The sequence below is a fragment of the Peromyscus leucopus genome, chromosome 1 (genome assembly GCF_004664715.2).
Source record: "Peromyscus leucopus breed LL Stock chromosome 1, UCI_PerLeu_2.1, whole genome shotgun sequence".
NCBI lineage: Eukaryota > Metazoa > Chordata > Mammalia > Rodentia > Cricetidae > Peromyscus > Peromyscus leucopus.
Window position 1 is genome coordinate 148,501,979 of NC_051063.1, and position 27,904 is coordinate 148,529,882.

Here is a 27,904-nt window from a genome sequence, read left to right on the forward strand (position 1 = left end):
AGAAAATAAAATAATTGGCATACAGATTGCAAAGGAAAACAAAATCAACTCGATTTAGATCGCCTTGGTATCTATGTGTAAAAATCACAATGAAAATTTTTAAAGGACAACAAACAATACAAATAGATGACACCAACAAAGAACTATTAGATGGGTTTGGAAAGGTTATAGGACACGTTGAAACACAATTTGATGTATTGCTCTACCTTAGAAATGAGAAAGAAGACACTGAAATGTAAAATGAAGTATCATTCATGGTCACTCAAAACCAGTATAAATCTAACAAAGCATATATCAGACTCATTCACTGAAAACTCCGTAACAGTAGTGAAATAAATCAAGGTAAGTGGAGAGACGTGCTCTATTCTTGAATTCAAACATAACATAAAAATTAGTGTCCATTCTTCCCAAACTGATGTGCAGGCTTATTTGACTCCTATCAATATCCCAGCAAGAAGTTTTATAGACATTGACAATCATATTCTAAAGCATATATGGGAAGAAGAAGAGGGGGAGGAGGAAATTTTAAAAAGAATAAAATGGGAAGAATCCTTCTATTCCATTTCTGGATTATAGCTGTAGTAATTAAGACTGTATGTGGTGGAGACAGACAGACAGACCAGTGAAGCCAGAAGTGGATTCACACAGATAGGAAGCAATGCAGGGGAGAGGGCCTTGCCACACCACAAATAGTGGATCAGCTAGACTAAATCTCTAAGCAAAAAAAAAAAAAAATCAGCCTCAACCAAAGTCTTTTATCTTACACACACACACACACACACACACACACACACACACACACACGAACTTAAAAAGTCTTCTGAATCAAAAAGCAATGATCAAAATATAAGGCCATTAGAGAAAATCAGTAGAACATCATTAGGATCTAGGGCTCAAAAAACTTTCTTACATTAATGACTGAGATGTAAGAGTAAAAAAAAAATGGACATCACCAAAATTGAAAACTTTTGCCCTACAAGTAATTGTCTCAAGATGATGGGAAGAGACTGAAGGATTGGCAAGCCACGTATTTAACAGAACCATGGACTGTGTGTCCTGGCTCTTGGCTCTGAAGTTAGAATTGTTTTATTATGCTGTTTAGTGTCCTGTGTTCCTGTTTCTAATTCTCCTCAGTTGCTCCAAAAGGACTGAAGATCTCTCGGTGTGAGCCTGTCCCAGTGGTTTTGGTGAGCTTTGCTTTCCATTTTCAGAATAGTTCCCGGAGCTGCTGTTTCCTGCTTCCATATGACTTGCTTGGTCTCAGAGATGGTCTGTTTGTTCCCTTCGCATTGCCTCAGGATTTCCTTTATGTCTTGCCTATGTACATCATTGTTCTTCTTTTTCTTGGCTTCGTCTCTCATTTTGGTGAACTTCTCCCTTCATTATTTTTCTTACCAAAATTGTAAAGCCAGGATATGAAAGTTAAGGATACCAGCACTGTTCTGATGGCATATAAATTAGGAGAGAGGGGGGGGGGGGGGGGAGGGAGGGAGGGAGGGAGGGAGGGAGAGAGAGAGAGAGAGAGAGAGAGAGAGAGAGAGAAACAAAGAAAGAAACAAAGAAAGAAACAAAGAAAGAGAAAAACACAGTGGAAATTTTCTTGTATTATCTACTACAAAGATCCCTAGAGGCCCAGTAGCTCCATTCAGTAAGTATATTATACTCAAATGAAATGCTGCGTGTGTGTCCTGGGACACAAATGCACAATGTCACAGCAGCTTTACTTTTAACTACTGTCTAATTAGGTTTCTGTTGTTGTGAAGAGACACCATGACCACAGCAACTCTTATAAAGAAAACATTTAATTGGGGTGGCTTGCTTGCAGTTTCAGAGGTTCGGTCCATTATCATCATAGTGGGAAGCAAGGCAGCATGCAGGCAGACATGGTGCTGGAGTAGCTGAGAGTTCTACATCTTGCAGGCAACAGGAAGTCGAGTGACTGTCACACTGAGGGAAGCTTGAGCAGAAGAAACATCAAATGCCTGCCCCCCCAGTGACACACTTCCTCCAACAAGGCCACCCTTCCTAATAGTGCCATTCCCTTCAGGGGCCATTTTCTTTCAAACCACAACTACCAAGCATTGGCAACAGCTGAAATGTCCATCAGTAGGTTAGGCATAAAAATAGAGGTATTTTAATATGCCATTTAATATGATGCCAATAAACATCACTCACCCACATCTAAACATAGTAACACTCTCGGAGTGCATAAAGTTAGGAAAACATGTGAAAGTAATCCAATTGCCAATGGTAAAAATATACAGATGGAAGTAGGCAAGTGATCACTAAAACTGGAAGGGAGGTGGTGAGCTTCCCAGGCAGGGGAGAGAAGGCCTGTGTGTGTTTGCCTTGAACGTGTGTGTGTGTGTGTGTGTGTGTGTGTGTGTGTGTGTGTGTGTGCGCTCTTTTACAAGATGAGTGGTGAAAAAAACAGTCCCATCTCCTAAAATGTGATGCTGTTTTCTGACACACCCCCACAGACAGCAGTGTGTGAGTCCAGCATCGCCTAGGGAGAATTGATGAAGATGCAGGTGAGCTTGGATGCTTATGCCCTTATTGGTAGAGGTATCATTTGGGTAATTTGAAAACTGTTAAGTTTTCCATAATAATGTCATGTATGCACACACCAATGGCCAAACCAGACACATAGCTATACTCCATGAATCTCCTGCTGAGGCCTGGCTGGGGCCCTTCAGTTCCCCAGAACTTAGTGTTATCTCTTTCTGAAGGTCATTAGTTCTGGAAGGAGGGTGCAGAATCTCAAAGCCTAGGGAGGTTGAGGCTCAGAGTTCCCATCCTATCCCTTCTGCCCACATTGGCTGATGAGAGCCAGTCACAAAGCTTCCCAACCCCCTGTCCCGGGGTTGCACTGGGATGCATCTGAAGCTGTTCTCCGGTTGATTGATGTGGAGAAGCTGGAGACACAAGCTCCCACACCAGGAAAGCAAAGGCTGAGAGGAAACAGTTCTTAGAAGCCTAGGTAAGCAGTGTGATGAGAGGGTCATAGGAACATAGGGATGCAGGGAAAGAGCTCGGTGTGGGCCTTGTTCTGGGACACAGCTCACATAGGTGCAAATGGAAAGGCAGCATGACATCTGGGGACCCGAGCTCCATACTTTCAGGGGGCATGTCTCGTAGGAAGAGCCAGCCTCTGATGAATCCCTGCACATTCCTTGGCTCTGTAGATGTGGCGTGAGTCCTACACCCAGTGATTAGGAATGACAGGCATGATACATGGAAGTCTGTGGCACCATCCTTTGCAGTAAGTACATCATACAATGAAAAATCATTTGTTACAGTTACAGTGGGCCAATATTTGTCTGAAAATAACACGGGCACTTTGAGTCACCTGGTGTGAAACATTTGTCAGGATTTATTGGAAGTGGACACCTGCTAGTCTTAAGGAAAAGAATTTGTTTCGTGTTACATCAGCTTTGAATAAAATCCCACAGATTTAAGTGAATGTTTTCTGTGTAGGCATTTTATATCCAGGTTTTCTTTCTTTCTTTTTTTTTAATCCCATTTCCGCTCAGGCACTGGTAAATCTGTTCTTTTTCCTGTAGCTGAGAATCTCAAACTCCCCCCCCCCCCTGTTTTGCCATTGTTTTTCAAAGTTCTAAGACTGCACCTGTTTCCTTTCATGGCCCTTAATTTTCTGAGCCATTTTTAACTTATTCAGAATTTCCTGACAGTGACAAGTCCATCTGAACCACACATAGTATGACAATAAACTGTAACTCCAGCTAAACAAAATGAGTGTTGGGTAGAGGTGGGGATGGAAAACTCAGCCAAGCCTTCAATATTAGGATGGATTGCATATTGATGGATGGAAAGGAGCTTCAGGGGTCATGGAGTAATGGAGTAAGACAGGAAATTTCTGACCATGAGAGAAGAATGGGGCAAAGCATATCTCCACAGACCAATAAACCCCTGAGTGATTTTCAGATCACATTTATTTCTGTAGCTCACCTGCAGTTCATGAAATAATTGTCCTGTGTGTGTGTGTGTGTGTGTGTGTGTGTGTGTGTGTGTGTGTGTGTGTAAACATACACATGTGCCATCAGAGGACAACCTTGCAAATCTGTCCTCACTTTCTACCTTGCTTAGGACAGTGTCTCTAGTGGAGGAAGGGGAAACTGTGGTTGGGATGTATTGTATAAGAGAATTTTTTTCAATAATAGATTTCAAGAATCGATTTTCTTTGTCAATGTGCACACTAAACTGGCTTGCCTGTGAGCTTCAGGAACCCTTCTGCCTCTGCTCTCCATTCTGCTCCAGGAGCTCTAGGGTTGCCGACACATGCTACTTTGCCTAGCTCCCCATAGGCTCTGGAGATTCGAACTCAGATGCCGGTGTGCATGTGGCAAACCCTTTACCTACTAAGCCAGCTCTCCAGCTCTCCTTTCTCTTTTGAATCATTGCTTTTGAAAAAGAAGTAGTGCCGGGCGGTGGTGGTGCACGCCTTTAATCCCAGCACTCGGGAGGCAGAGGCAGGCGGATCTCTGTGAGTTCGAGGCCAGCCTGGTCTATAGAGCGAGTTCCAGGAAAGGCGCAAAGCTACACAGAGAAACCCTGTCTCAAACAAACAAACAAACAAACAAACAAAAAAGAAAAACAAAAAACAAAAAAGAAAGAAAAAGAAGTTGGAGTAATTCCTGGTGGCATTCATGGCCTTGGCCAGTGGAAATGGCTTTAGGTGTGATGGTATGTTTCCAAGGGAGCCATGTCATGTGTCCTTGCTCTGTCAGACCTCAGAGCAGACTGGACAGGCCAAATGTCGTGCTAACGCGAGGCTTCTCTGTGTTCCCGTTTAGATCAAGTTCGACAGCGTGGAGGTGTGTGTCTGCTGTGAGCTGCAGCACCACTCCTCGGGATGCAGCAACCTCGGGGAGACCCTGAAGCTGAACCCCCTGCAGGAGAACTGCAACGCCGTGAGGCTGACCTTGAAGGTGAGGCTGGCCACCGCCTGTGCGCGCAGTTCTTCCCTCTCCTGCAGACATTAAGGAAGATTTATTAGCATATAGATTCCTTTCAGCTCGTGATTCATCCAGGTGGTTGGATGCCGAGGGACCGTCCTTCCGGAAAGAGCATTTTAAAGGGTTGTAGATGGTCCTTTGGAAGCTCTGATTCCTGGGTCCCTGTTTTCATCTTTACCGGGTCATTTTCCTGCCTCTGACAAATGCAAAGTAGGATGAAAATGGCTGAAAGAGTTCTTCACAGCTGAGGTTGCCATGGTTTCTTCTGTTGTCCTCACAGTCTCTGCTGTTACTCCAAGGACCACATGGTTATTCATTTTACTTTTAAAAAGCTATTTAGGGCAGGTGAGATGGCTCAGTGGGTAAGACCCTTGCTGCCAAGCTAATGACCTGAGGTAGACCCCCAGGGCCCACATGGAGGACTGAGAGAACTGACTCCAGAAAATTCTTTTCTCTCCTCCTCACACACAGTGGCATGCTCAGGCACACCCACATATAAATAATAAAAAAATAAAAAAATGTAATTCAAAGATATTAAAGAAAGAAACCTTACAATCTCCCATGGCAATGTGTTCTCCTATAAAGCATTTGATCTTTTATGAAGGGGACATAGGGTCCGAGCACGGTGATGCTCTTTTAATCCCAGCACTCGGGAGGCAGAGGCAAGTGGAACTCTGTGAGTTCAAGGCCAGCCTGGTCTACAGAGCAAGTTCCAGGCCAGCCAGGGCCACACAGTGAGACCTTGTCTCAAAGAAAACATGGGGAGGGCACATTGAAATGCTATCTTATTCTTCCCCCGGCTGTCTTCTTACAAGGGTTATTTTACTGAAAACCTGAAATGGCTGCTTAAAAATACAAATGGACAGTCAACCCAGTTCTTTCCTTGTCCCTGAACAAAAGTAGCTGAGATGTTTTTGAAAAGCTGTGCTGCCATCAAAGGACCTCTTGGTTGGTGGTGAGACGATGTTTAGAGTGTAGAGCTCTGGCCTGTGGCAGGAAACGGGCTTTATAAGGACCACAGGCTTCAAAGACAGCTGCTTCCAACCAGGAGAAGAAGGAAGGTGGCCAAGTGGGATGTTCCTGTCCTTAGTCTGGGGGGAGTTTCTCCAACACCTGCTCTATCCACATGGAGAAACGGGCCGCGTTCAGGGTCCTGGCATCCACCGAAGTGACAGCTCCAGTGAAAATGGCAGAAGGCAGAACTGCAGGTTGCCAGGGATGCTCTTCTGGTGCCATCGCTTGTGGTCCTACATCACATGCCTTCACAGGCCATACCGTCGTCTCCCATGCTGCGGTCTGCCCGGGAGCAGGGCCCAGTGCCTGCATGGCCATTCATAGCCCACTGGGGAGTGGGTGGACTTCGCTGATCTCATTCTGACATCGTCTAAGTTGCTGCTCGAGCCCAGGTGTGCTTTCTTTCCACATTTAAAGAACATAGTCAGACCATAGATAATTACAGACAGTATGACCACCACCTCCTAGAAAAGTCAGCAAGCTCCCAGGGGATCTCAGGCTCTGAGGGCCACTTGTGTGGATCAATCAACTTTATGCACTAATATATATATATATATATATATATATATATATATATATATATATATATATGTATATATATATATATATATATTCAAAGTAATCTACTTGGAAGAGAAAAGGTTTAGTTTGTTGTATAGTTTTAGAGTTTAAGTGTGTGATCAAATGCCTTCTGCTCTGAGCCATGGTGAGCCTGCACATCATGCCAGGAGTGTGTGGTGGGACAGTATCACTTATCTCACCACAGGCCAGGGGGTGGAAGCAAAAGAAGAAAGGTCCAGGTTCCTACAATCCCCTGGGAGGGTATCCTCCAGAGGACTCTTTAAAGTCTTGCCTCCTAAACCCTCAAGTTTTTAATATTTATTTATTTTTATTTTATATGAACTAACATAAAATTGCTTGTTTGTGCCTGGTGACCACAGAAGCCAGAACAGGATGGAATGGGAATTACATAAGGTTATGAACTGCTGTGTGTGGGTGCTGGGAATCAAACTCTGCTCCTAAGAGCCGCAAGTGATCTTAACTGCTAAGCTGCCTCTCCAGCTCCAAGGATCCAGCTTTTAACAGTGGACCTTTGGCAGAACATTTGGCCAAACCATCCTGCTAATCTAAAGCGTTATACAGAGTATTTGGTCTGTTACCCCAAAGCCCTGGACTTCTCCTTGGAATCTTTATTCAGTGAGACTCGGGACCCACATACACGAGCCCTCTAAGGAGCTGTGAATTGAAGTTTGGGAATGATGCTTTCTTTAAGGTGCAGGTTCAAGTCTGGGGTGGCCTGGACTGTGCAGTCTTATCCTTGTGCACCGTACTATTACTTTGATGAGAGATAAGGCAATGGGGATTTTGTTTATGGGTTAGCCAAATGGAATGAAGTCCAGGAATTCAAGCCAAGGCTGGCTGGCCTAGCTGACTGTTTGAAGCTGGTCAGTGGCTCTTCCTCATGTAGATGCAGATACCCTGGATGCTGGTAAGAGTTGAAAGGCTCTCCCAAACTTCTTACTGATGCTTTTTTTCAAAATAGACTCAAGACAGAAGCCATCAGAGCTGATGGCAGGAGGCTTAAAGAAGACAGGTTGATACCCATGTTGGGAGGGTGATGACCTAGCCATAGCAGTGACTGGAATTAGGAGAAGAGGGACCTTGCTCCTGTCCCTGAATGGAGGCCTCTGTAGGGAGTAGTGGTGCTGTGAAGAAAACTTGCTGTTGCCTGAGAGCAGCAAGATGGAGACCTTTGGACTCGAGTGTCTGTCTGTGGCTTATTGCTGCCTTCCAGTTTTGTTATTCTTCTGAACTTGTCTCTATTATCCTAGGTCCTTAGAATTTCCATATACACTTTAGAATATGCTTGTCAGTTTCTATGGTGGTCCTGCTGAGATTTTGATTGAGATTGTGTGGAACCTACACATTGCTTTGAATGCATCTATTTAGGTCTTCTTTTATTTCAACAGTGTTTATTATCTTCATCAGCATGTAATTTTCAGTTTATAGATCTTCACATATTTTGAGTTATTTGTCCTTTCCCCCCACTTATTGGTGCTATTTTCATAATTCTTTAGAATCGGCTTGCATTGTTGTGTCTGAATTTAATGCTTGTTACTGATCTTGTGTCCCATGATCTTGCTAAAGTCAGTTACTAGCCGTAGGGACTCTTTGGTAGCTGATGTTTTGGTAGTGCAGAGGCTGTTTGTCATCTCCTCTTCTGTATTAGCCAGGGTTCTCTAGTGAACGACCCAGCAGGGCACTTATAGACATAAATACAGTTGGGGGATTTGACTATGGGTGCTGAGAAATCTCACAATGGGCTCAGAGACCCCGGGATTCTGGCAATGAAGCACACTCCAATGCCAAAAGCTTCTGAATCAAGGAAACAGATTATAACCCTCAGCCTAAGGCCAGAGAACCTGGGAAGCCTCTGGTGTAGGTCCCAGAGTTCAGAGTCTTGGTGTTCTCCATGTTCCAGGCAGGAGAGGACTGAGAAAGGGGGACCTCACTGTCACGTTTTGTTGAGTCTGAGACTCCAGCTGATTGGATGGTGCCTAACCGCACTAAGATTATACCTTCCCACATGCTCCATGACTCGTGGGCAGCTCCCCTTCCCAGACACACCTGGAAACATTGCTTTACTGGTTCTCTAGGCTTCCTTCATCCAGTCCATCAGCACCTGAAATGCCCTCTCCACACTCCACTCTGGATGGCTCATTCTCTTTTCTTGCTTTTTTGCTGTAACTGGGAACTCCGGGATATTGCCGGATGGAGGTGTGAAGGGCACATGTTCTCTCCCTGTTCCTGACTTTAAAGCTTAAGAATACTGTTTGCTCCAAATCGGTCAGTGATCCACATTGCTGGTAATATAATCCACTCCTATCCATGAGAGGATGTTGGATTTTGTTCTCTTCTTACATCATCTATGTAGGTCATCTACGTATGGAAATCAGGCTCCCAAAAAACCAAATGATACTGATGTATCCCATCAGGCAGTAGACAGAGCTAAAGCTCTGGAATCCAGCCCTTTTCTACAGGTTGTTTGTTTGTTTATTTTTCAGCCTCTGTAGTTTGAGCAGTGGTATTGAATTCTGTCTATGTGACCATCAGTCTCTCTGGATTCTGTGTATGTGAGCATCCTTGGGTGGTCTCTGGGTCCTTGATTACTGAAGGGAAGTTTCTATTACAGTTTAAGCATACTTAGAGATGCAGCTATTGCAGACAGCCCTTGGGTCATTCTTTGGTAAATGAGCTCTTGCAGTTTAACAGGACAGCTGTGTCAATCACGTCTTAGGACATCTTCGAAAACATGCTTTGCAAACCTTTGCTTTCTTGAGATAAGAGGAAAGGGATTCAACTGAAACAGGCAGGAGTACAAGCAGAGCTCAGTAAAATTCTAACACATCTTAATCCTACAGCTCTACTTAATCCTGTGGCTGTCAGGCAGAACCGAGGAAGCCTTCCTAGTGCAGGGCAGCAGCATCACAGAATACTAAACGTCTAGCCTATGTTCTTCATTTCCTCTTTGATCTTATACTCTTATCATCTGCAGTCTGATAGCATGGTGACAGAAAGTGACTTCTCACTGGTGAGCCAACCTGACACCCCCAAACTCTTCTCAGTCACCTCCCTTGATTATATCAATGGCCCTATGTAGATGTAATTCTGAACAGTTTTATTAAATAAACATAGAGCCAAATGCAGAGTTAGAAGCCCCAGAGGTCAGAGAGCAGTAGCTAAGAGCTGAGACCAAGACTGCCTTCTTACTCCTCATTGCCACTGTTGTCCTTCCCCCGAGAAAGAGACCTACTTCCTGTGTGTCTGTCTTTTTATTGACTTTCTGTTCTGCCTTCTCATTGGTTCTAAACCCAACCACATGACCTCCTCATCACTGCCTGTCTATACAGACCTCCAGGTCTCTATGGTTGGTATTGAGATTAAAGGCATGTGTTTCCATGCTGGTCCTTGAACACACAGAGATCTGCCTGTCATGTGTCAGGATTAAGGGCGTGTGCTACCACTGCCAGACTTCTACTAAATGCTTTGTTATTAGCTCTGACCCCCAGGCACATGCATTTATTAACATACAAATAAAATCACATTTCAGCACAAATAGAATATAACCATAGCCCTAGGTATTAAAGCATTTTTCATTTCTGTGACTTCTTTTTTTATTTTTTCAAGACCATATAGCCAAGGCTGGCCTTGAACTTCTGGTCATTCTACTGCCTCAGCCTTTTGACAGCTAGAAGTTCCATGTAGTATCCTCCTAGCAGGCAGCTATTCCCTGTTCCCAGTGTTTCCACTGGGCTGGTCCTTCTTGCTTCCATCTGTCTGGTGACTTTATTCATTGTCCATCTTTTCCACTAGAGCTGGTGTTTGGCTGCATTTGTTCTGGTCAGGTTCTCCTGTTTCTCCTTGGAGGTTCCATCTCTCTCTAGGAATTTGGTTGGTTGCTCTGTGACCTGAAGTGTGAATGGGCTCAACTTCAGTTGGGATTTTTGCAGAACCCGGTGTTCTGTCCCAACTGTAAGGCAGTGTCTTTGCCAGTTTTCTCTAGCCTATGACACACATGGACTCCTGTTCCAGAAGATTCTATCTCTGCCCATATAAAATCCTTGAGAACTGCTCCCCCAGACATCCCACCTTAGGACATGCCGTTCTCTTTTGTCATTGAATATTTACAAAGAGAAAATCCTAAAATCCTCCTAACAACTTTTCAGCCTTTTCAATCTTTTATAAATGGTACTTAAAATTCTCTAAGCTGGGGCTGGCGAGATGGCTGAGTGTTTAAAAGTACTTGCTGCTCTCACAGAGGCCCCGGATTCAGTTCCCAGCATCCACATGGTGACTCACAACCTGTTGTCACTCTACTTCATGGGGACCCTTGCCTCTGCTGGCTCCTGAAGGCACATGGTGCAATACATACACTCAGTTACATGCACATACACATAAAATAAAATTAATTAAAAAATTGCAATTAATTCATTAAAAATTTCTAGCTTTTCCCACAGATTGCAAGGCTGTATTTTTCGGCTCCCCATGGTTGCTGTGGGCACATGAGCAAACTTATATGTATCATTTCCAAAACCTTGACTGTGGAGCGAGTCTTCAGAGCTCCTTCCCTCTGCCATGGAAAGTGAAAAGTTTCAGTGTCCTGCCCCATGAGCTGCTCACCGCAGGACACAGAGCCTCAGGCACCTTACTCAGGTCGGATGGATAGTATGAATGAGAAGTAAGGTTTGGTTGTTTGGTGGGAGGTATTTGTCACTGCAGCTGACCAATCCCACCTTGCTCTATACTCTTACTCCTTGCCCATCTTTCCCCTGGAGTTGGTATGACAGTTTTTAGGTTCAGTTTCAATAGTGTTTTTCAATTATTAGGTCTATTAGTCTCACTAAGGTATGTCTTGATACCCTGTGGCCATTAGGTGTATGTTTACATTTTGCTCTATTTTAGACAAGTTTTATTTTTTAAGGATTTATTTACTTATTTATTTTTATTTATTATTTATTATGTATCCAGTGTTCTGCCCACATGTGTCCTTGCAGGCCAGAAGAGGACACCAGATCTCATTACAGGTGGTTGTGAGCCACCATGTGCATGCTGGGAATTGAACCCAGGTCCTCTGGAAGAGCGGTCAGTGCTCTTAACCACTGAGCTATCACTCCAGCCAGCCCCAGGATTTATTTATTTACTACTATTTTAAAATATGTTTCAGTGTGTGGATGTGCGCATGTGAGTGCAGGTACCCGTGGAATACAAAAGAAGGCGTCAGATCCTCGGCAGATAGAATGACAGGCAAGTGTCAGCCGCTGGATGTGGGTGCTGGGCACCTGACTTGGGTCCTCTGCAAGAGCGGTGTGACTCAGGCACGTCTCTCCCACTCCACGCACGTTTTCTTGAAGTGTGTATTTGATCCCCCCCACCTCCACAGTTCTATGTATTTACAACAACAGTAGCACATTGTGCGGACCATTTTTATCGATATTTCATAACTGCCATTTTTCTCTCATTTACAACTGCACTTTCCGCCCCAGTTCACTCTCTTTCTGAAGTCTCTCCCTGGCTGTCCCTGCAGCACTGCCTTGCCCTCCACTTCCAGTGTGATGCTGAGCTCAGGCTGCACTCTCGTCAACCTTCTTCATTCAGTCCCGGAAGCCCTGGACCTGGGGCTCAGCCCTTGGACTCCAGCTGCCTTCTTCTCCCCTCGTCCAGCTCTTCACGGGTCTTTCTCAGATCCTTCTTCTGAGCAACGTGGATACATCAAAGCCCTAAAGCAGATTCTGGACCCCTCGATGCTAACACAAGCTTGTGCTCTTTAAATAGGTTTTGCTTAGGACATTTTACTTTCTTTTCACAATTACAGAGGCTTCTTCCTCCAAGAGATGCATAAATCTAATCATGTTGTCGAGTCTTCTTGTAATTACTGGTGCGGTCATTTTTTACATAACGTTGCTGTTGAAAACTTAAGACATGCCGTGATGGATGACTTCCTCCTAGGAAGGGGGGACCCCTCGGGGCCCCTGTGTTGCTTTGCTAGTATTAAAGCTCTTGGGCCTGAGAACAAATCTGGGTTGTGGGGAATGGGGTCACCCTGGGCAGGATGGATCTGCACATGTGTTCATGGGGGCCCTGTCTAGCCTTTGAGGAATGCTCCTGATACCTAGTGGGGGAGGGGACTGGAGAAATACTTCCTTGATTGGTTTCCTTCATCTCTCTGTTTAGGTCAGCGAGTACAGTGGCTTCATTGATCTTTGGTATGGTCTCATTTGAGGTCTTGCTTCTCTTATTAGTAACACTGCGTGTCTAAGTGTTCATGTTCAATTATAGATTATCCATCCTTGGATAAGGAACTCAGCTATTGCTGGCAAAATCCCATAGAGTTGGCGTGGCAATCAAAGAGCTTTGGTTTTGGTAGTGTTTGAGTGACTGGTACTGACTTAGTTTGGCTAAATGCTTGTTGCCTGTGATACTACCCTCCCTGTCCCCTGCATGGCACACGGAGGTTAGTTACACAGGAACAGAGAGCCCAGAGCTATGTCTGTGGCTGATGCGGAAGGGACTTGGAATCCACAATAAGATGCAGATATGGAGTGTCTCATCACTCATGTAGTCTTTGCTTGTTTGGAGGCCTTGAAGCCCTACGTTTCTTTCTGCCTCCTGCCTTGCCCTGCCCTGCCCTGCCCTGCCCTGCCCTGTCCTGTCCTTCCCCACCCCGCCCCACCACACCACACCCCTGGCCATTCTGAAGCATTAAATGAGAACGGGGGGGGGGGGGGGGGACGACGGACAGACACACGACCCTCTCTCTTAAACATAACACACAGCCATGGTGAAATGTTCAATTCTCTATCCACCAAGTTGAGGACAGAACAGACCCGACAACTTAAGGGGACCCAGAGTTCCATTGTGCCAGGCTGGGATTCTCAGATCTCTATAGACTGGGGCATGGTGACATCCTATTGTTGAAGCAGTCATTGTGTGGGAGAGAAGACCACAGTCTGGGAGAGGTCAGGAGGGCCCTGCGATCTGGGCAGTGAGCAAGTCTCCTTTGGGGGTCTCAGTCCCCCATGAACCCTGCCCTGGCCTGGGGAAGGGGCATAATGATAGACATTCCTTCTGAGTCCTCAGGAAGCAGGATACGAAAATGAGGATATGGCTCTCTGATTTCCCAAAACTTTGACAGTGGCGAGTAAGAGCAACTGAAAAATCAAGTCTGTGCACCCTTCTGGATAAAGTACTGTCTATTCTTCTTGTAAGAAAAGATGATGAAGAAATGATAAGCTTTTAAAAAAAGTAGTGTTTAAAGATTGTATTCCCTGGGTCAAACCCACACAAATCTGTGACATTTTCTATTCAAGTATTGACAGAATTTCTAAAGTCATAAAAATCAGAATTGATTCATGGAATATCCATAATGTACTATACTGTATTTATCCCCCCTAAATTCCTTGCTATTTTCAAGAAAGCCATTGTGGTTTTGTTATAGTGACCCAATTCTAATTCAAAACAGATTGGAAGACCTTGTCTCATGTACCTGATTTAATTTATCAAGTGACACTAAACCACATAACCCAAGGAAAGCTAACCCACAGGCAAGGAGGTCAGCGTTTCCCCAGAAACCAGAGAGTTCCCAAGAGGGTGTGTGCTGACTGTAAAGGTGCTTCATCTCCAAGAAAGCTTGAGAGAGAGCCAAGATAGTTTCCCTAAAAATCTAGAGACGTGAAAAATCAACTCATCCCTCAGTCTTGATCCTGTTCTTATTCATGCTAAGGAAATGAAAACAATTTGTGAATAAATGAATGGTTTTGTGGTAAAACTTGAGCACTGACTGCAGTATGAAACACCAGACCCATACACCCCAATTTATCAAAGACACATGCACGCACTACATATACCCCTCAAATGCACACACTTGCACATACCCCACACATTCACGCCTGCACAGATACACTTTCCCAGCATGCTTATGTGCACACATGCTGCTCACATTCACACCTCTCCTGGGATTGCCCATTCCATTTTCAGAAATGGGAATCTACACAGAGCGGCTCTACAGATGTGGCACATCTCTACACAGCTCAAGAAATCTCACCCCCAAAGTTCTAAAGTGGTGGGGTGGCTGATGGGCACCTCTGGCAGATGGGATATAGTCAGAGCTGAGAAAGGTGCCATGTTCTTGCTGTCCCATCTATACTAGCAACCTTACGCCTCCGAGTAAAGGAACATCTAGAAACACTGAGCTAAGATCTGATCACTTAGTCCCAGAAGCCTGCCTCTCCTGGTAGAAGAGGGGGCCCTGTGCTCCTGAACAGCATCTCTTTCACTGGCTGCTTCCTGCCCCATGCTGCTAATGTTTTCTACTTTGCCCTGCATGGTGAAGATACCATGTTTCTTCTGACATACACACTGACAAAGGCTTGAAACACTGATGGTGTTAGCTGTCCTTTGAAATAGTCACATTGACTGGCTAGTCCACTGAAGAGTACTTGTACCTATTGAGTTCACACCCAGTCCAAACAGTTCAGATACTGAGGTAAAAGATATTTTTGTGGAATATGTATACTGTACGTTTATGGAATAGGTATATTAATCTCATCCTCTTAGCAAAATTGCCAAAGCTCTCAGGGAGTAGTCTAGTCAGACTGTCTTTCTGTGGTTCTAGCCTCATGCAGCTGGAACTTGTGAATGGATATCAGGAACACACATATACACACTGCTCTCACAAGTTGGGACCTGAGAAGCCAGACATAGAGGAAGCAGGGGCAGAAGGGTCACTCACTGCTTAGGACCAGAGTGTTTATGCGATGCTATCTTTACCTCCCTCCCCCACATAGAAAGTTACCCTTAAGCCTCCTTCTCTTTCTATAGAGAAGACACACAACTTTCAAGGAACTGAGCCACATAGAGCCCTGGCACTCCCAGCTCTTAACATGCTCTTCTCCAATACCAGCTTCTACTCCCCCAACACAGAGCATGCCCCCACCTCAGGATGTCTTTTGATCTCCAAAGCATGTGCGGTGGGGCATGGTCCTAAATTAATGTAATACGTGTTTTAGGCATGAATGAGATGGAGGGGCAGTTATAAGAGTTGGCAGCAACTGAGAAAGTGGGAAGACCCAAGGTGCATCTGAGATTCTGTTGCTAAATTATCTCCAACCAGAACTGCTGTGTATGTGGAGATTATGTAGGCACAGATGCCCCACCTCTTATACAAAAGTCCTATGAAACCAAGATCCTGCGTCACCATGGACATTAAGAAAGACAGAGGGACTGGTCCTTTCTGGAGTGTGTTCTAGAAGTTTCTGCAATACAAACACCAAGCAATATAGATAGACCAGCTTTTTGAACCTTTGTATGAAGTATATGTGAACTATATATGAAGAAGTGCACCTTAATTTTGCAGAGCAAGGACTGCTAGGTGTCTGGTAAGCTAGATAAAAGTCAGTTATGGTACAAATGGGGTCATTTTTGGAAAGCTTAATGCTAAAGACACTCTTAATCTCTGTGAGCTGTGACCTCATTATTTAAAATGACCACAGATATTTTAAGGTCTAACGTAATGCAGCCTGTAAATGTACCTTCAAGATGTGACAGCCCTCTCAGCCTCCTGCCCTGCCCCCCCATCCACTCAGTTGGTTGCCCTGGTTCCTCTCCTAACAAGAATTTTGTAGCCACTCCTAATGCAGGGGCTATGACACAGAAGAATTCAAGTCAACCTCTTAGGGGGCAGTCTGGGGAGGACTCAGATGCATTGTGGAAGAAACAGGTGCAATCCTTCACCCCTCACAGGAACCCACAACTTCTTCTTTCATGCTGCAAGTTGTCTGCAGCATGCTTTCCATTCCAAGGTCTGGAGACAGGGGACTGTCAGGGCTCAGCAGTGGACTGGTAGGACTCACTGACCTCATCTGTACACTCAAAAATATCCCAGTCACTCAAGTGTCCGAATAAGGGGCTTAAGGGGGGTTCTGTTGCCTCGTGCAGGAGGCAAGTATGAGGCTAGAGAACATGTCTGAGCAGCAGCCTGGGGAAGGTGCACTGAGCCCACACCTGGAAATGAGAGGCTGTTTCAAAGGCCTTTCATTGTTTGTAGAGTTTGGAATGAGGATTGGAATGAGAGGAGAATGTGATGTGGAGAGGTAAACATGCCCTAGGAGAAAATGTACAGGAACGAGGGAAAGCTGAGACCATCAGAAAGTCAGCACAACAAAGTCTCCTGGTGGGAGATCAAACTGCGTGAGTAAAATATGTACGGTTACTGTGTACGGGCGATACCATAAGAAAGCCTTTGTGATAGATGGGTGGGTAAAGAAAGAAAGGATAGAATCAGAGAGAGAGAGGTGAATTCATAGGTTTCTTTGGGGCATTGATATAATTCAGCAATCAGTAGGCAACCGGTTACAGGAACTTCCAAGGAATAATGTAATCATGGAAGAGCTGAATAAAATTATTGTGTGTGGCTTGTTATATCAAGTCCACAGGGGAGGTGGTCAAATTGAGAGGGGCCTCAGGAGAGAGACTGTGGCATGGGACATAATGTACCATAGCCGAAGCAACTTAGGGGCAGGATAAGACCTGATAGTGTGATTTCTTTTCTTTTTCTTTCTTTTCTTTTCTTTTTTCTTTTTTCTTTTTGCATAGGAACCTGGTGGGCTTCTCTGAGTGACATCCTTTGTGAGCTGGTATGCACAGCTCTTTTAATACTTTGTATCATCTTCCAGCCTCTGTGAGGCTGGCAGAGTGGTGGACTTCTTTATTTTCATTCTAGAGGGAGAGACAGGGGGCCCTACATTGTGTAGGGAGCGAGCTGCATTTCACAACTAGATTCCTTGGCTTCCATACCTGATTTGGTCCATCCTCTGCTCCCAGCGTAATCCACTTGCTAGAGGACAGAGACACAGTGGTACCGGAAGCACTGTGGCCGACCCCTGGACAGTCAAGGAAGCCTTGCTGTTCAAATGATAGGATGCCTTTAGCAGCCCCTTGCCCCATGCACCGACTGGCACATCTTAGCATTGATTAACATGCATCCTGCTCCTCAGAACTGATTAACAAGTTCAACAGACAGAGAGAGAGAGAGAGAGAGAGAGAGAGAGAGAGAGAGAGAGAGAGAGAGAGAGAGAGATGAGATGAGATGAGATGAGATGAGATGAGATGAGAATGGTATGGCAAGTAGCTCCAAGCTTGTCTAGCCATGACACTTGTGTTAGTGGGCTTCCTGTTGCTATAACAAAATTCTTGAGACCCAGTCATTTATAAAGTATAGAAGAAGCTTATTTGGCCCATGGTTCTAAACAGTGGGGTGCCCCGAAGTGTAGCATTTGGTCTTGGTAAGGCAGAGAGTGTCACATGATGAGGAGAGCGATGTGCTAGCTAGTTCATGTCTCCCTCTTCATAAAAAGCTACTAATACTGTCACAGGGGAGGGTGTCCCACCCACTTGGCTTCATCTAGTCCTTATACCACCCCGGCAAAGGAACCCACCTCCAACTGCCTTCAACATATACATTTAAGGGGCAGTTTAAGTTTGTTTATCTTTTTATGTGTATGTCTGTGAGCTTGCACGAGTTTAGGGGCACCATGTGTATACAGGAGTCCACAAAGGCCGAATGAAGGCGTAAGGTCTCCTGGAACTGAACTTACAGATGGGAGGGAACCAGGTCCCCTGGAACTGGAGTTACAGATAGTTATGAGCTGCCATGTGGGAGCTGGGATGGAACCCAGGTCCTCTGCAAGAGCAGCCAGCACTAAGCCACCTCTCCAGCCCCGTCAAGGTCAAGGTTTAAACAAAGGAAGTTTGGAGGTAAAGCATTCAGCCCTTAGTTTATTATAATGTCCTCTGACATACCCCGACGGAACCCTCACCTCAGTCTTCCCTCCTCCCTTCCACAGGTTCCATGATGGCTTGGAAGCAACCTTTGTCATGGGGTGACCTTTGCCGTTCCCTGCGCAGCTGCACACTTTCACCAAAATTTACATAATAGTTTGCCCCTTCGTGGTGCAGTGAGCAAAGTCCCTTCCCACGCATCCTCTCGTGTCTGTACCGGGTAGATATGGGCCACTGCAGCTCTTGCCATGCGCGTCTCCTGTGAGCGGATCTGGCTTGTCTCCAGTTCTCTGCTGTAGCAGTGGGCACTCAATGGCCGTGTGCACTTTGCAGCACAGGCTAGATTTTCTCTAGCGTGCATACCTCTGCTGGCGGAAGAGTGCATCAGCCAGGCTTTCCCTCTTGCTCTCCATGGCAACTGTACTGACTCACTCATGGGCCTTGGAGGAGATGCCCTTGCTTCTGGATACCATCACTTTAACACATGGCTTCTTGCTCTTTGTGTCTCCAATGTGAGGGTGGCCTGTCTTGTCATTTTCCCTGGTGGGTTATTTGCTCTTTATTCTAAATTATTGTCTTCTACCCTTCCAGCATCCCTCTGTCTGTGTTTCATCCTTCCACGTTGTCTGGGTGCTGTTTGTCGTAGAGAAGCTTTTGGTTGTAAAGCAAGCAAATTCAATTCCTTTGTGATTGTCATTTTGTATTGGGCTTTAAGAAATAGTTTACAGACATGAACTCATAAACATGTCTAGATGTTATGTTTCAAAACTTGGCCTTTCACATTTGGGGTTTAACTTTGTATATGTTACAAAAATACAAATCTAAGCCTGAGACAGCACCATGCATCTATCATCCCAACACTCAGGAGGCTGAGGCAGGAGGATTGTGAGTTCAAAGTTATCCTGAGCTATGTAATTAGACCCTATCTCCCCCCCCCTCTCTCTTTCTCTCTCTCACACACACACACACATACATCTACTTGTTTGAAGATGTCTAGTTTTCATTTGTTCATTGGTTGGAAGCTCTTTACTGAGCACACCCTGCCTTGGCAAGTTCACCCACTTCCACAGTCCCATGAGTCCTTATCTCTGTGTTGGTCCCTCCTCTATTTACGCTGACTCGAACCCAGATGGCCCACTTAGGGACTAGATGCCTGTCACCTACCTTTCCGATGACTGAATGCTGGCTCACTTTCACTGCCTGCTGTGGCTCCAAGCTATTGTAGGTCTGTCAGTCATTCCACACTCAGAGATGACCTAGACTCTTTTCACAGATGAGGATCCCCAGACAGGCATGAGTTTACAAGCCTCCATTTGTGTGGAGTCACAGAGGCTCAGCTAACAAGCAGGACTCCCTGGGTTTGGTCCCCACCGTCCCCCTTAAGCAGCTCCCTAATGGGACCTAGCATCTCAGCTCCGGCCCCTCTCTCCCCAAAACAACCGGTGGGTGATATCATCATCACTCCTGGTTGTTCAGGCTAGAGAACTTTGGGTTGTTACCTCCCTTCCCCCTTCTCCTCCTCTCCCCGCTCCTCCTCTTCTCTGTTCTAGGCATCCTGTCCATCTTGTCCTTCAGTCCACTCTCTACTACTTCCTGCCTGCTGGTCCACTCCTTTCATTCTAGCTACTCGGGAAGCTGAGGCAGGAGGATCACTTGAACCCAGGAGTCCGAGGCCAGCCTGAGCAACATTACGAGACCCTGTTCTCTAACCGGAGAAAAAGTAAAAGCTAGGGCTCTGGTGGGGGACAGGACGTGTGTCAGAGGGAAGAAGAAGGGTGGCTAGATTTATTGTGGAAGCAGATCTTCCAGCCGCTGTGGGGACAGGACTAAGAGGCTCCGGTTGGAGGCCAAGAGCTGGGGAGGGCTGAACCGTCAGAGGCCACGGCAGAGGAAGAGGAGTGTAGGGGTTGATTTGATCAATGTTGCTCCGCCATCCTTCTTTGGCTTTCTGAAATTTTCGTGACCCACAGTCAACCTTGATCCAAAAATATTAACTAGGAAATTCCAGAAGTAAACAACTGAAAAGTTTTGAACAGTGCGCTATTGTGCTTAGCATGATGAAATTTCACACCATCCCACTCTCTCCCACTGGGAACATGAGTCATGCTTTTGTTCAGTGTAACATGCTGCATGCATGGCCTGCTTGCTCATCAGTCATCCACAGCATCTGGGTTACAGGATCAGCTGTTGAGGGGTCACAGTTCAGACAACCATCATTTTCCTCAAGGGCAGTTCCAAGAGCAGCCGAGAAAAGCAGGACCATTCTACATACGGGCTTCAGACGCCCACTGTGGGGGCTAGAAAACACCCTCTGCAGAGCTTGTTTCAGAGGTATAACTGTCAAAACTGGAGACCGGGAGGCAAGGAAGAGAAACATTCTGAAGTCTCCTGGCCTGGCCCCAACAATGAAGTGCCAGGGTTATCCATCCAGCGTTGCCTTGACAGGGGCGGGGGGGGGGGGGGGGATGTTGAAGACTGCAATAAAAATGTGGTCACTCTAGGTTCCTGCCCAACATATGCCACCTCTCCTGGCAGACAGATCTCACAGGTGCCAGCCCCTTCTTGGTCCTTGGTGGGGTTTGTTGTCTGTTATATGCTGTGGTGAGATGGAGAGGAATGCACTCCTGACCTCCAGCAGCCAGCAGCTGCTCGCCGCTCTGCGACCCTCCTCAGCCTGTTCCCACTCTCAAGCACTGGCCATTCTGCCCTGAAATTCACCTCCATGTGTGGGCTTGGGAGATGACTCAGTTGGTCAGGTGCTTGCCGTTCATCAAGACCAGAGTTCAACCCCCTAAAACACATATGTTGGCTGGATGTGACAGCACAAGCCTGTATCCCAGCTCTGGGAAAATGAGTCAGGGGGATGATACTGGTCAGCCCATTTAGCTGAATTAACCAGCTCCAGGTTCAGTCAATGACTCTGTCTCAAAACATAAGGTGGAGAGTGATGGAGAAAGACACCCAACATCAACCTCTAGCCTCCACACGTATGTACATACACACAGACACAGACACAGACACACACAGACACACACAGACACACACACACACACACACACACACACACACTCACACACACTCACACAGACACACACATTACCATGATCCATAATAACCTTATCCCTGTGTCCTCAAATGAACTGCTATCTGCTTTGGCCCTGGAGGGCATTCAAGGGAACTATCCAGTCAGACAGAATGAGGAAAGAGGCAGGCTGATGGCTTTAAGGGAGTGTGAGGCTGCTAGTTAAATAGACTGGGAATGTTACTTCTGGCAATAGACATTTCCCAAGCACTCAGGAGGCAAAGGCTAATAAGATCACTTAAATGACTTTGTGTGCTATTGCTATTTCCCACAAGTGCCTCTTCATTCTTTTTAACTTCATTCTTAATCTTCCTAGACTTTAATAAAACTACTTTTGCTTATACTTAACCGTATCGGGGTAAAACAAGTCACCAGGAGACAGAGCATTCAAGAACCAGGAAAATAGCATAAGGAAAGGCAGGAAGACAAAGAAATCTTATTTGATCATTTGATCAAAAGAAGAAAAAGAATATGGTATACTATTTAGGCCACACAAGAACATTCTTTGGATAAATGTGGCTTTAGTCTATTTTCTGTTGCTATAAGAATATACTCAAGACTGGATAATTGATAAAGACTAGGAGTTAATTGTCTCACAATTCTGGAGGCTGGGAAGTCCAAGAGTGTGGTGCTGGCATCTCCCTCATCGGTGAGGACCTGGGACTGCATCCTGACAAGGTAGATAGTACCACTGAAGAAAGACCAATTTGGCTTCTGTGACAATCTGCCCTGGAGACAGTTCATTAGCCCATTAATCAATCTACATGATTAACCTATTCATGACCACTAATTGTCTCTTAAAGGCCCCACATCTGGATCCCTCCCGAGAGGGATCATATCTCAGCATGTCTGGCAGGGACACTTCAGTCCTGCAGCTGTCTAATCATCAATAGTACTGATTGACTTGAGCATCAGAGATAAGGACTAAAGAACTCCGTGGAGTTCATCCTCTCATGCCTGCTTTTAGACTCGGGGACTCAGGTGATTAAGAGTTTTACAGTAATTAGAAGTAATGCTTATTGAAGCTTGCTGTGTGCCAGGCATTGCTGGAAGCACACTTATGCACTGATATTACCCTCAAACTACCCTTAAGGAAAGGCATTATTGTTCTCATTTAACAGATGAAGACCCTGAGGCATGTGACACTAAACCCCAGAATCACCTAGCATTCTGAGGTGGGGCGGGGATTCCCAGCCAGGCAGGGGACAGTTGCTCAGGTACTACAAGCTGCATGTGAGTGGCGGGAACAAGGCAAAGCCCAGCAAGTAACTGATTCCTTTCTGAACTTGGAAAATAAACTTGCTCGCTCTCACAGAGGTTCAGTGTCTTTGAAAAAGAATACTTGAAAACTAACAAGCCATGTTTTCACGTGTTTCATATTGAGCATGCTCTCTCCCTTCCAGAATGCTTTTTGATGGATGTGGTCCCCATGCCCAGCTTTCAGTGTGCTATGGAGTCTGTCTATGAAATAAATAGCCACTGAGCAAAGTTCATACTTGAAAATGTAATGACAAAGCTTTATGGTTTCCAGCACAAGGTGTTTGGAGTCTTGATAGACTCCTGGGCAAAGGCAATGTGTCCCTTCACCCTATGTGACATTCTGTTGTCACGTGAAGGATAAATTGTCATTTTGACATGGGGGAAATGACACTGCCTCCTCCATGAAATAGACAGCACCACACGACACTTGGGAACTCAAGGGCTCCGCCTCCCAGGCAAGTCTCAACTCCTAAACTAGCAGCAGGTTAGGTCTGCAGGTGTCTCTATCTAGGAATTTACTAGCATAACAAGTCTTCACTTGCAAATTTTTTCTCTAAGGGCTAAGATTGCATTTTCCTCTCAGAAAAATGTTTGAAATAAGCCTGCTTATTTTCCTGAATCTTGAATATTCCTCAATCATCTAAATAAAAAGAGTGGGATTTTCTTTCTATTTTTGGCTATCAAGAGATTAATTTGAACTACAGAGTTTCTCTCTTATGAATAGTTTTCAGTTGCTGCTGTAATTGCTAATGAGAGACTCCAAGGCATACTTTAAAGCAATTAAAACTTTGTTCCCACTCAACAGGAACTTAAATACAGGAATAATCATCTCCACCATAACTTCCTCGAAGCACTTCATAATGTCTGCAGCTGAATAGCTGAGTTACTGTCTGCTTTCTGGGATGGGTTTATGGATGAATTTCGGAGTTGACCGAAATCAGTCCAGCTGTGACAGCCAATCACAGAGACAGGAAAATGAATGGTCCCACCCTCCCCTGGTGGCCTAGGTCCCCTGTAATCCAGGCCCCTCCCCCAGTAATGAGCATCTTGATACCACAGGCAGATAGCTGCACACACGTGGCAGAGGTTGTTCCAGGGATGGGTGCTGGGAGGTTAAACTGGTCCCAGCCTCACAGATGAGGACTCAAGCCCAGGGCAGTGAGGAACCACTCAAAGCCACATGCCCTGGAGTAAGAGAGCCAGATGAGGGAGACTTCCTGTATAATGTGACCAAGAAATGGGTGCCTGGGGAGAGGTGGCAGCTACAATTCTGTCTTTTGTCACAATCACATAGAAACTGGGCTTGAGAGTGCTGTTGTTCAGTGCTGAGTCATCCAGGCTTGATAAGCACTGGGTGCAGCACCTCCCACCTATCAGGTTGCTTGGCCACAGCTGACTGGCCCAGGACTGGGTACCTAACCAAATGAGGTCAGTAAGTAAATACCTAAGCTAGGGACCAGGTACCAGAAACTAAGCCAGTGTCCAGTCCTGGCAAAGCAGGAGGTCTGCCAGGGAGCTGTTCTGCAGAGACACAGGAGGGAGGCGAAGGGGTTTCATCAGAGTGCAGAGTGGACCCACAGTAGCTGCCCCTCCTTCGTAGGTTATAACCTGCGGGGGACTGAGGCCAGCTTTTGCTAGAGCAGGTCCATCGATGCTCAGGGAGTCTGCATCACAACAGGCAGGCAGGACAGGACTCCATGTCAAGTTCTGCTTAGAGCATGGAGGCTCGGTTGATGGGCATGAGTCAGAGCCCTGGACATACTGACCATGAGCTTGGAAGCCTAGGTGAAAGAAAAAAAAAAGAGATAATGCAGACTAGGAACACCTAAAGTGGAGTCAGGATGTTACAAGAGGCTTTTATACTCATGCCTGCTAAGGGTTAAACTACAGAATGTTCCAGGAGACTGAGATAAACAGCTGAAGTCAGTATCTACAATCTCTTCTGCTGGGAAGAGTAATTCACTAACCAACAGGAAGGGTGTGAGTTTAGGTTTGCTCCCCAGCCAGCGAACTGCCTCTGAGTATTAGTATTACTGTGCAAATCCCCTGTAAGAAACTTCTCTAGCACTTTCCTTATGAAAAACTATTCAAGTCTCCTCTGTCTCAGTTGACCCAGATTACAATCTTTGTTCCCCAAATAAATGCTGCTTTCTTGGATCTGTGTGTCAGTCTTTATCAGGTGATACCGAATATACGCTCATTGGATATGTGTGCCATGAGTACAGGCGTGGGGAGGGGAGGTGTGGGTGCGGGGTTGGCATGGGATGCAAAGATTCTGGCTCTACCAACTGCATCAGTGACACAGCCTAAAGCAAGAGTAAAGGACAGTAGAGAAGAGTAAGGGCCATGATCTTGCTGCCCTCTTACCTCCCTCCCCTCACTGTCCCTGTGAGTACCCTGGCGGTGGGACTTATATTCTTTCCTCCATGTCCATCTCTGCCGACCGTCTCTCCAGGCGAGTCATCATTGCCCCCCACCCATAGGTGTGGACCTGTAATGTCACTGGCCAAGAGGGGAAGCTGTGATCTGAGTCCTCTCTTCCTCATGGTTTTCTCTATCTGCCTGACCTTTTCCCGTTCAAATGGAATTGACGAGATGACTACATAGCCCTTCTCTGCTCCTGAGGCCCAACCCAAAAGCCGCCACCTCTAGGGGCATCCCTCCTGCCTCCCTGTTCTCCCCATAGCTCTCCGCATGGGGCCTTGCTCCCCTGTTGCATTGGAGGATATTGGGGCATCACCAGTGTCTGAAAAGGCATCTCTTGCAGGAGTGCGTCAGATCCCAGAGGACATCATCCTCAGCCTAGCCGTCCCTGGAATTAAAGGAGACAGGACACATGAGCACCGAGTTGGTAGAGCACTGCCCAGATACACAATGAAAATGAAATCAATAACTAATGAAGGGACAGTTACTGACTGCTTTGTCTGATTCTGAAATCTAGAGAGATCCCTGCCTGAGGATCATAGGCTTAGAGGGCTAACTAATTGAGTCCTTTAATATTGACATTTGCTTTCAGTCATGCGCAAACCTAATTGGCCATCAATTCCTAAGCAAAGCAGATACACTTGGGGTTGTCTTGAGCAAAAACATGCTGCACCTCTGTGTGTGTCCCCGGGGAATCATTTGGCAGTGGGAGGCGGCACACAGTAATGGAAGACAGTACAGGTTAAAACCAAAGTTCCTGTAGTGCTACAGAGTGGGGCCGAGTGGACAGCTGCTCAGTGCTGGCTCCCGGGCTTGAGCACTCACAGTGGCAGGGTGCAGGAGACTGTCTTAACACACAGGCGAGATCCTGACTGGCCTTTTCATACATGCTCTGCAGTGTTCTCAGCTGCAAAGCCTTTGTTTGCTCTAAAATTCTCCTTGCAAATCAGTCCACATGAAAACTGAGAAAACACCTTGTGGAACGTTGTTATTTTAGCCAGTGACTAATTAGGTTGGAACAGCTGAGACATTTTATGAGCCCCTTCGCCTTTACGGGAAAGGGGATCGCTAATGAAAATAAAAGATTTCCTAATGTCAAAATTAAAACAGCTGGTAAAATAATCCCTCGTTTCCAACACCTTCCTGGCTTTTCCAGCAGGAGGAGGGGGGAGGCACCTGCAGGGTGGATGGTGTGAATGCCTCCATGCCGCCAGGTGTGAGCCTTCACCGTACTGCTCAGGGTGTGCAGGTGGCTGTGTCTTGTTATTTGTGGAAGCGTATATACCCCAAGAAGTGCAGAATGCTGTAATACAGGCCCTGCAGGCAGAAGACAAGTGGCCTTAGGAATGATCTTAATGATAGGAACTACACACACACACACACACACACACACACACACACACACACACACGCACACACCTGCCTTGGTCAGTGTGGACTACAGCAGGAGAATGCTTACACTGGGTGGCTTTAACAACAGAGCTTTGTTTGCCTCTGTGTGTGTGTGTGTGTGTGTGTGTGTGTGTGTGTGTGTGTGTGTGTGTGTGTGTATGTGTGTGCGCGCACGCCTGGGTGCCCATGCCTTTCCCCATGCATGTGCCTGTGGAGGTCACAGGTTAGTTAGCATCAAGTGCTTTCCTTTGTTGCTGTCCACCGTATGTTTTGAGACAGGGTCTTCCACTGAACCTGGGGCTCACTGATTCAGTTAGACTGGTTGTCCCGTGAGCTCTGGGGATTCGCCCAAAGCTCTGTGCTTTGTCTCTGTGCCCCTCGGCACTGGGGTTACTGATACCCACTGCTGTGCCTGTATGTAGGGATCTGGACACAGAACACTTGTAGCTTAGGTGATAGGGATCTATCATGGAGTCGTCCCCGAGCCCAACAGACCTTTCGGTTCTCAGTGCCGTCATCACGGGAGCTATAAGTCCCAGGTGTGAGGGCCAGCATGGCCAGACTCTGGCAAAGGCTCTTTTCTTGCTCAGGAGTGAATGTCTTCTCATTTTTGCCATCACACATCAGGGAGAGAGGGGAAGAGTGGTCCTCTTCCTGCATCTTCTCACCAGGGCAGTAATCCCAGGGGAGCCACATCCCCCTGACCTGCTGTCTCAAATGACATCTCCTGATGTCATTACCTTGACAAGAACATTTTCAAAACAGGTACTTCTGGGGATAAAAATATTCAGGCCACAGTACTCACTAGGTCTACATTGCATTTAAATGAGCTGAATTAATTTCTTTCATTTGTATTCTTTTCCAAAACATCTATATTATTGACAACTAAGTCATAATTTATTAATGATCTTTTAAATGTACTGTTTTGCTTTGAACTAAATGTTTTCAAATGTAAATACAGAAAATTTTATCATAGTTTTTGCTGACATACTTTCTCCCTGAAATTTAATACATACATTTTTAAATGAATTAGTAGTTCAGAAATGAATGCAATTAGCAGGCAAATTTTCTGCAGATGTTGTCACAACAGACCCCTATTCTGACCCTTTTGTGACCTATCCCTTGACCTTCCACCTCATGTCTTTTTCACATAGTTCTGTCCACAGGTCACAGGTCACAGGTCATAGTTACCACTCAGAACTCACATCGTTCTCAGGCCACAGTCACCACTCAGGTCTGAGGTCACTGATCACAGTGACCTTTGGAGGACAGTACTGCCTCTCCTTGTGGAGGGTTAGGACTTGATCCCTGCCTCTGTGGCAGGCTCTACATGGATGTCATGCTTCTGCATGTATCAGTTTTGCCTGGTGCCTGGCCTTATTCCAGGGGCCATGAAGGTTCCCTCTCACCTGAACAGTAG

The 27,904-nt window shown here is 45.9% G+C and overlaps 1 protein-coding gene across 1 annotated transcript in view; it reads left to right on the forward strand.

Annotated features, from left to right (window-relative positions):
• The window catches only part of Fam189a1 (family with sequence similarity 189 member A1), a 237,740-nt gene that overhangs the window by 155,972 nt on the left and 53,864 nt on the right, over positions 1-27,904 (forward strand). The window contains exon 3 of the mRNA XM_028872832.2: positions 4,815-4,949. Coding sequence (XP_028728665.2) covers positions 4,815-4,949 — 135 coding nt within the window. The remainder of the gene's footprint in view (positions 1-4,814; positions 4,950-27,904) is intronic.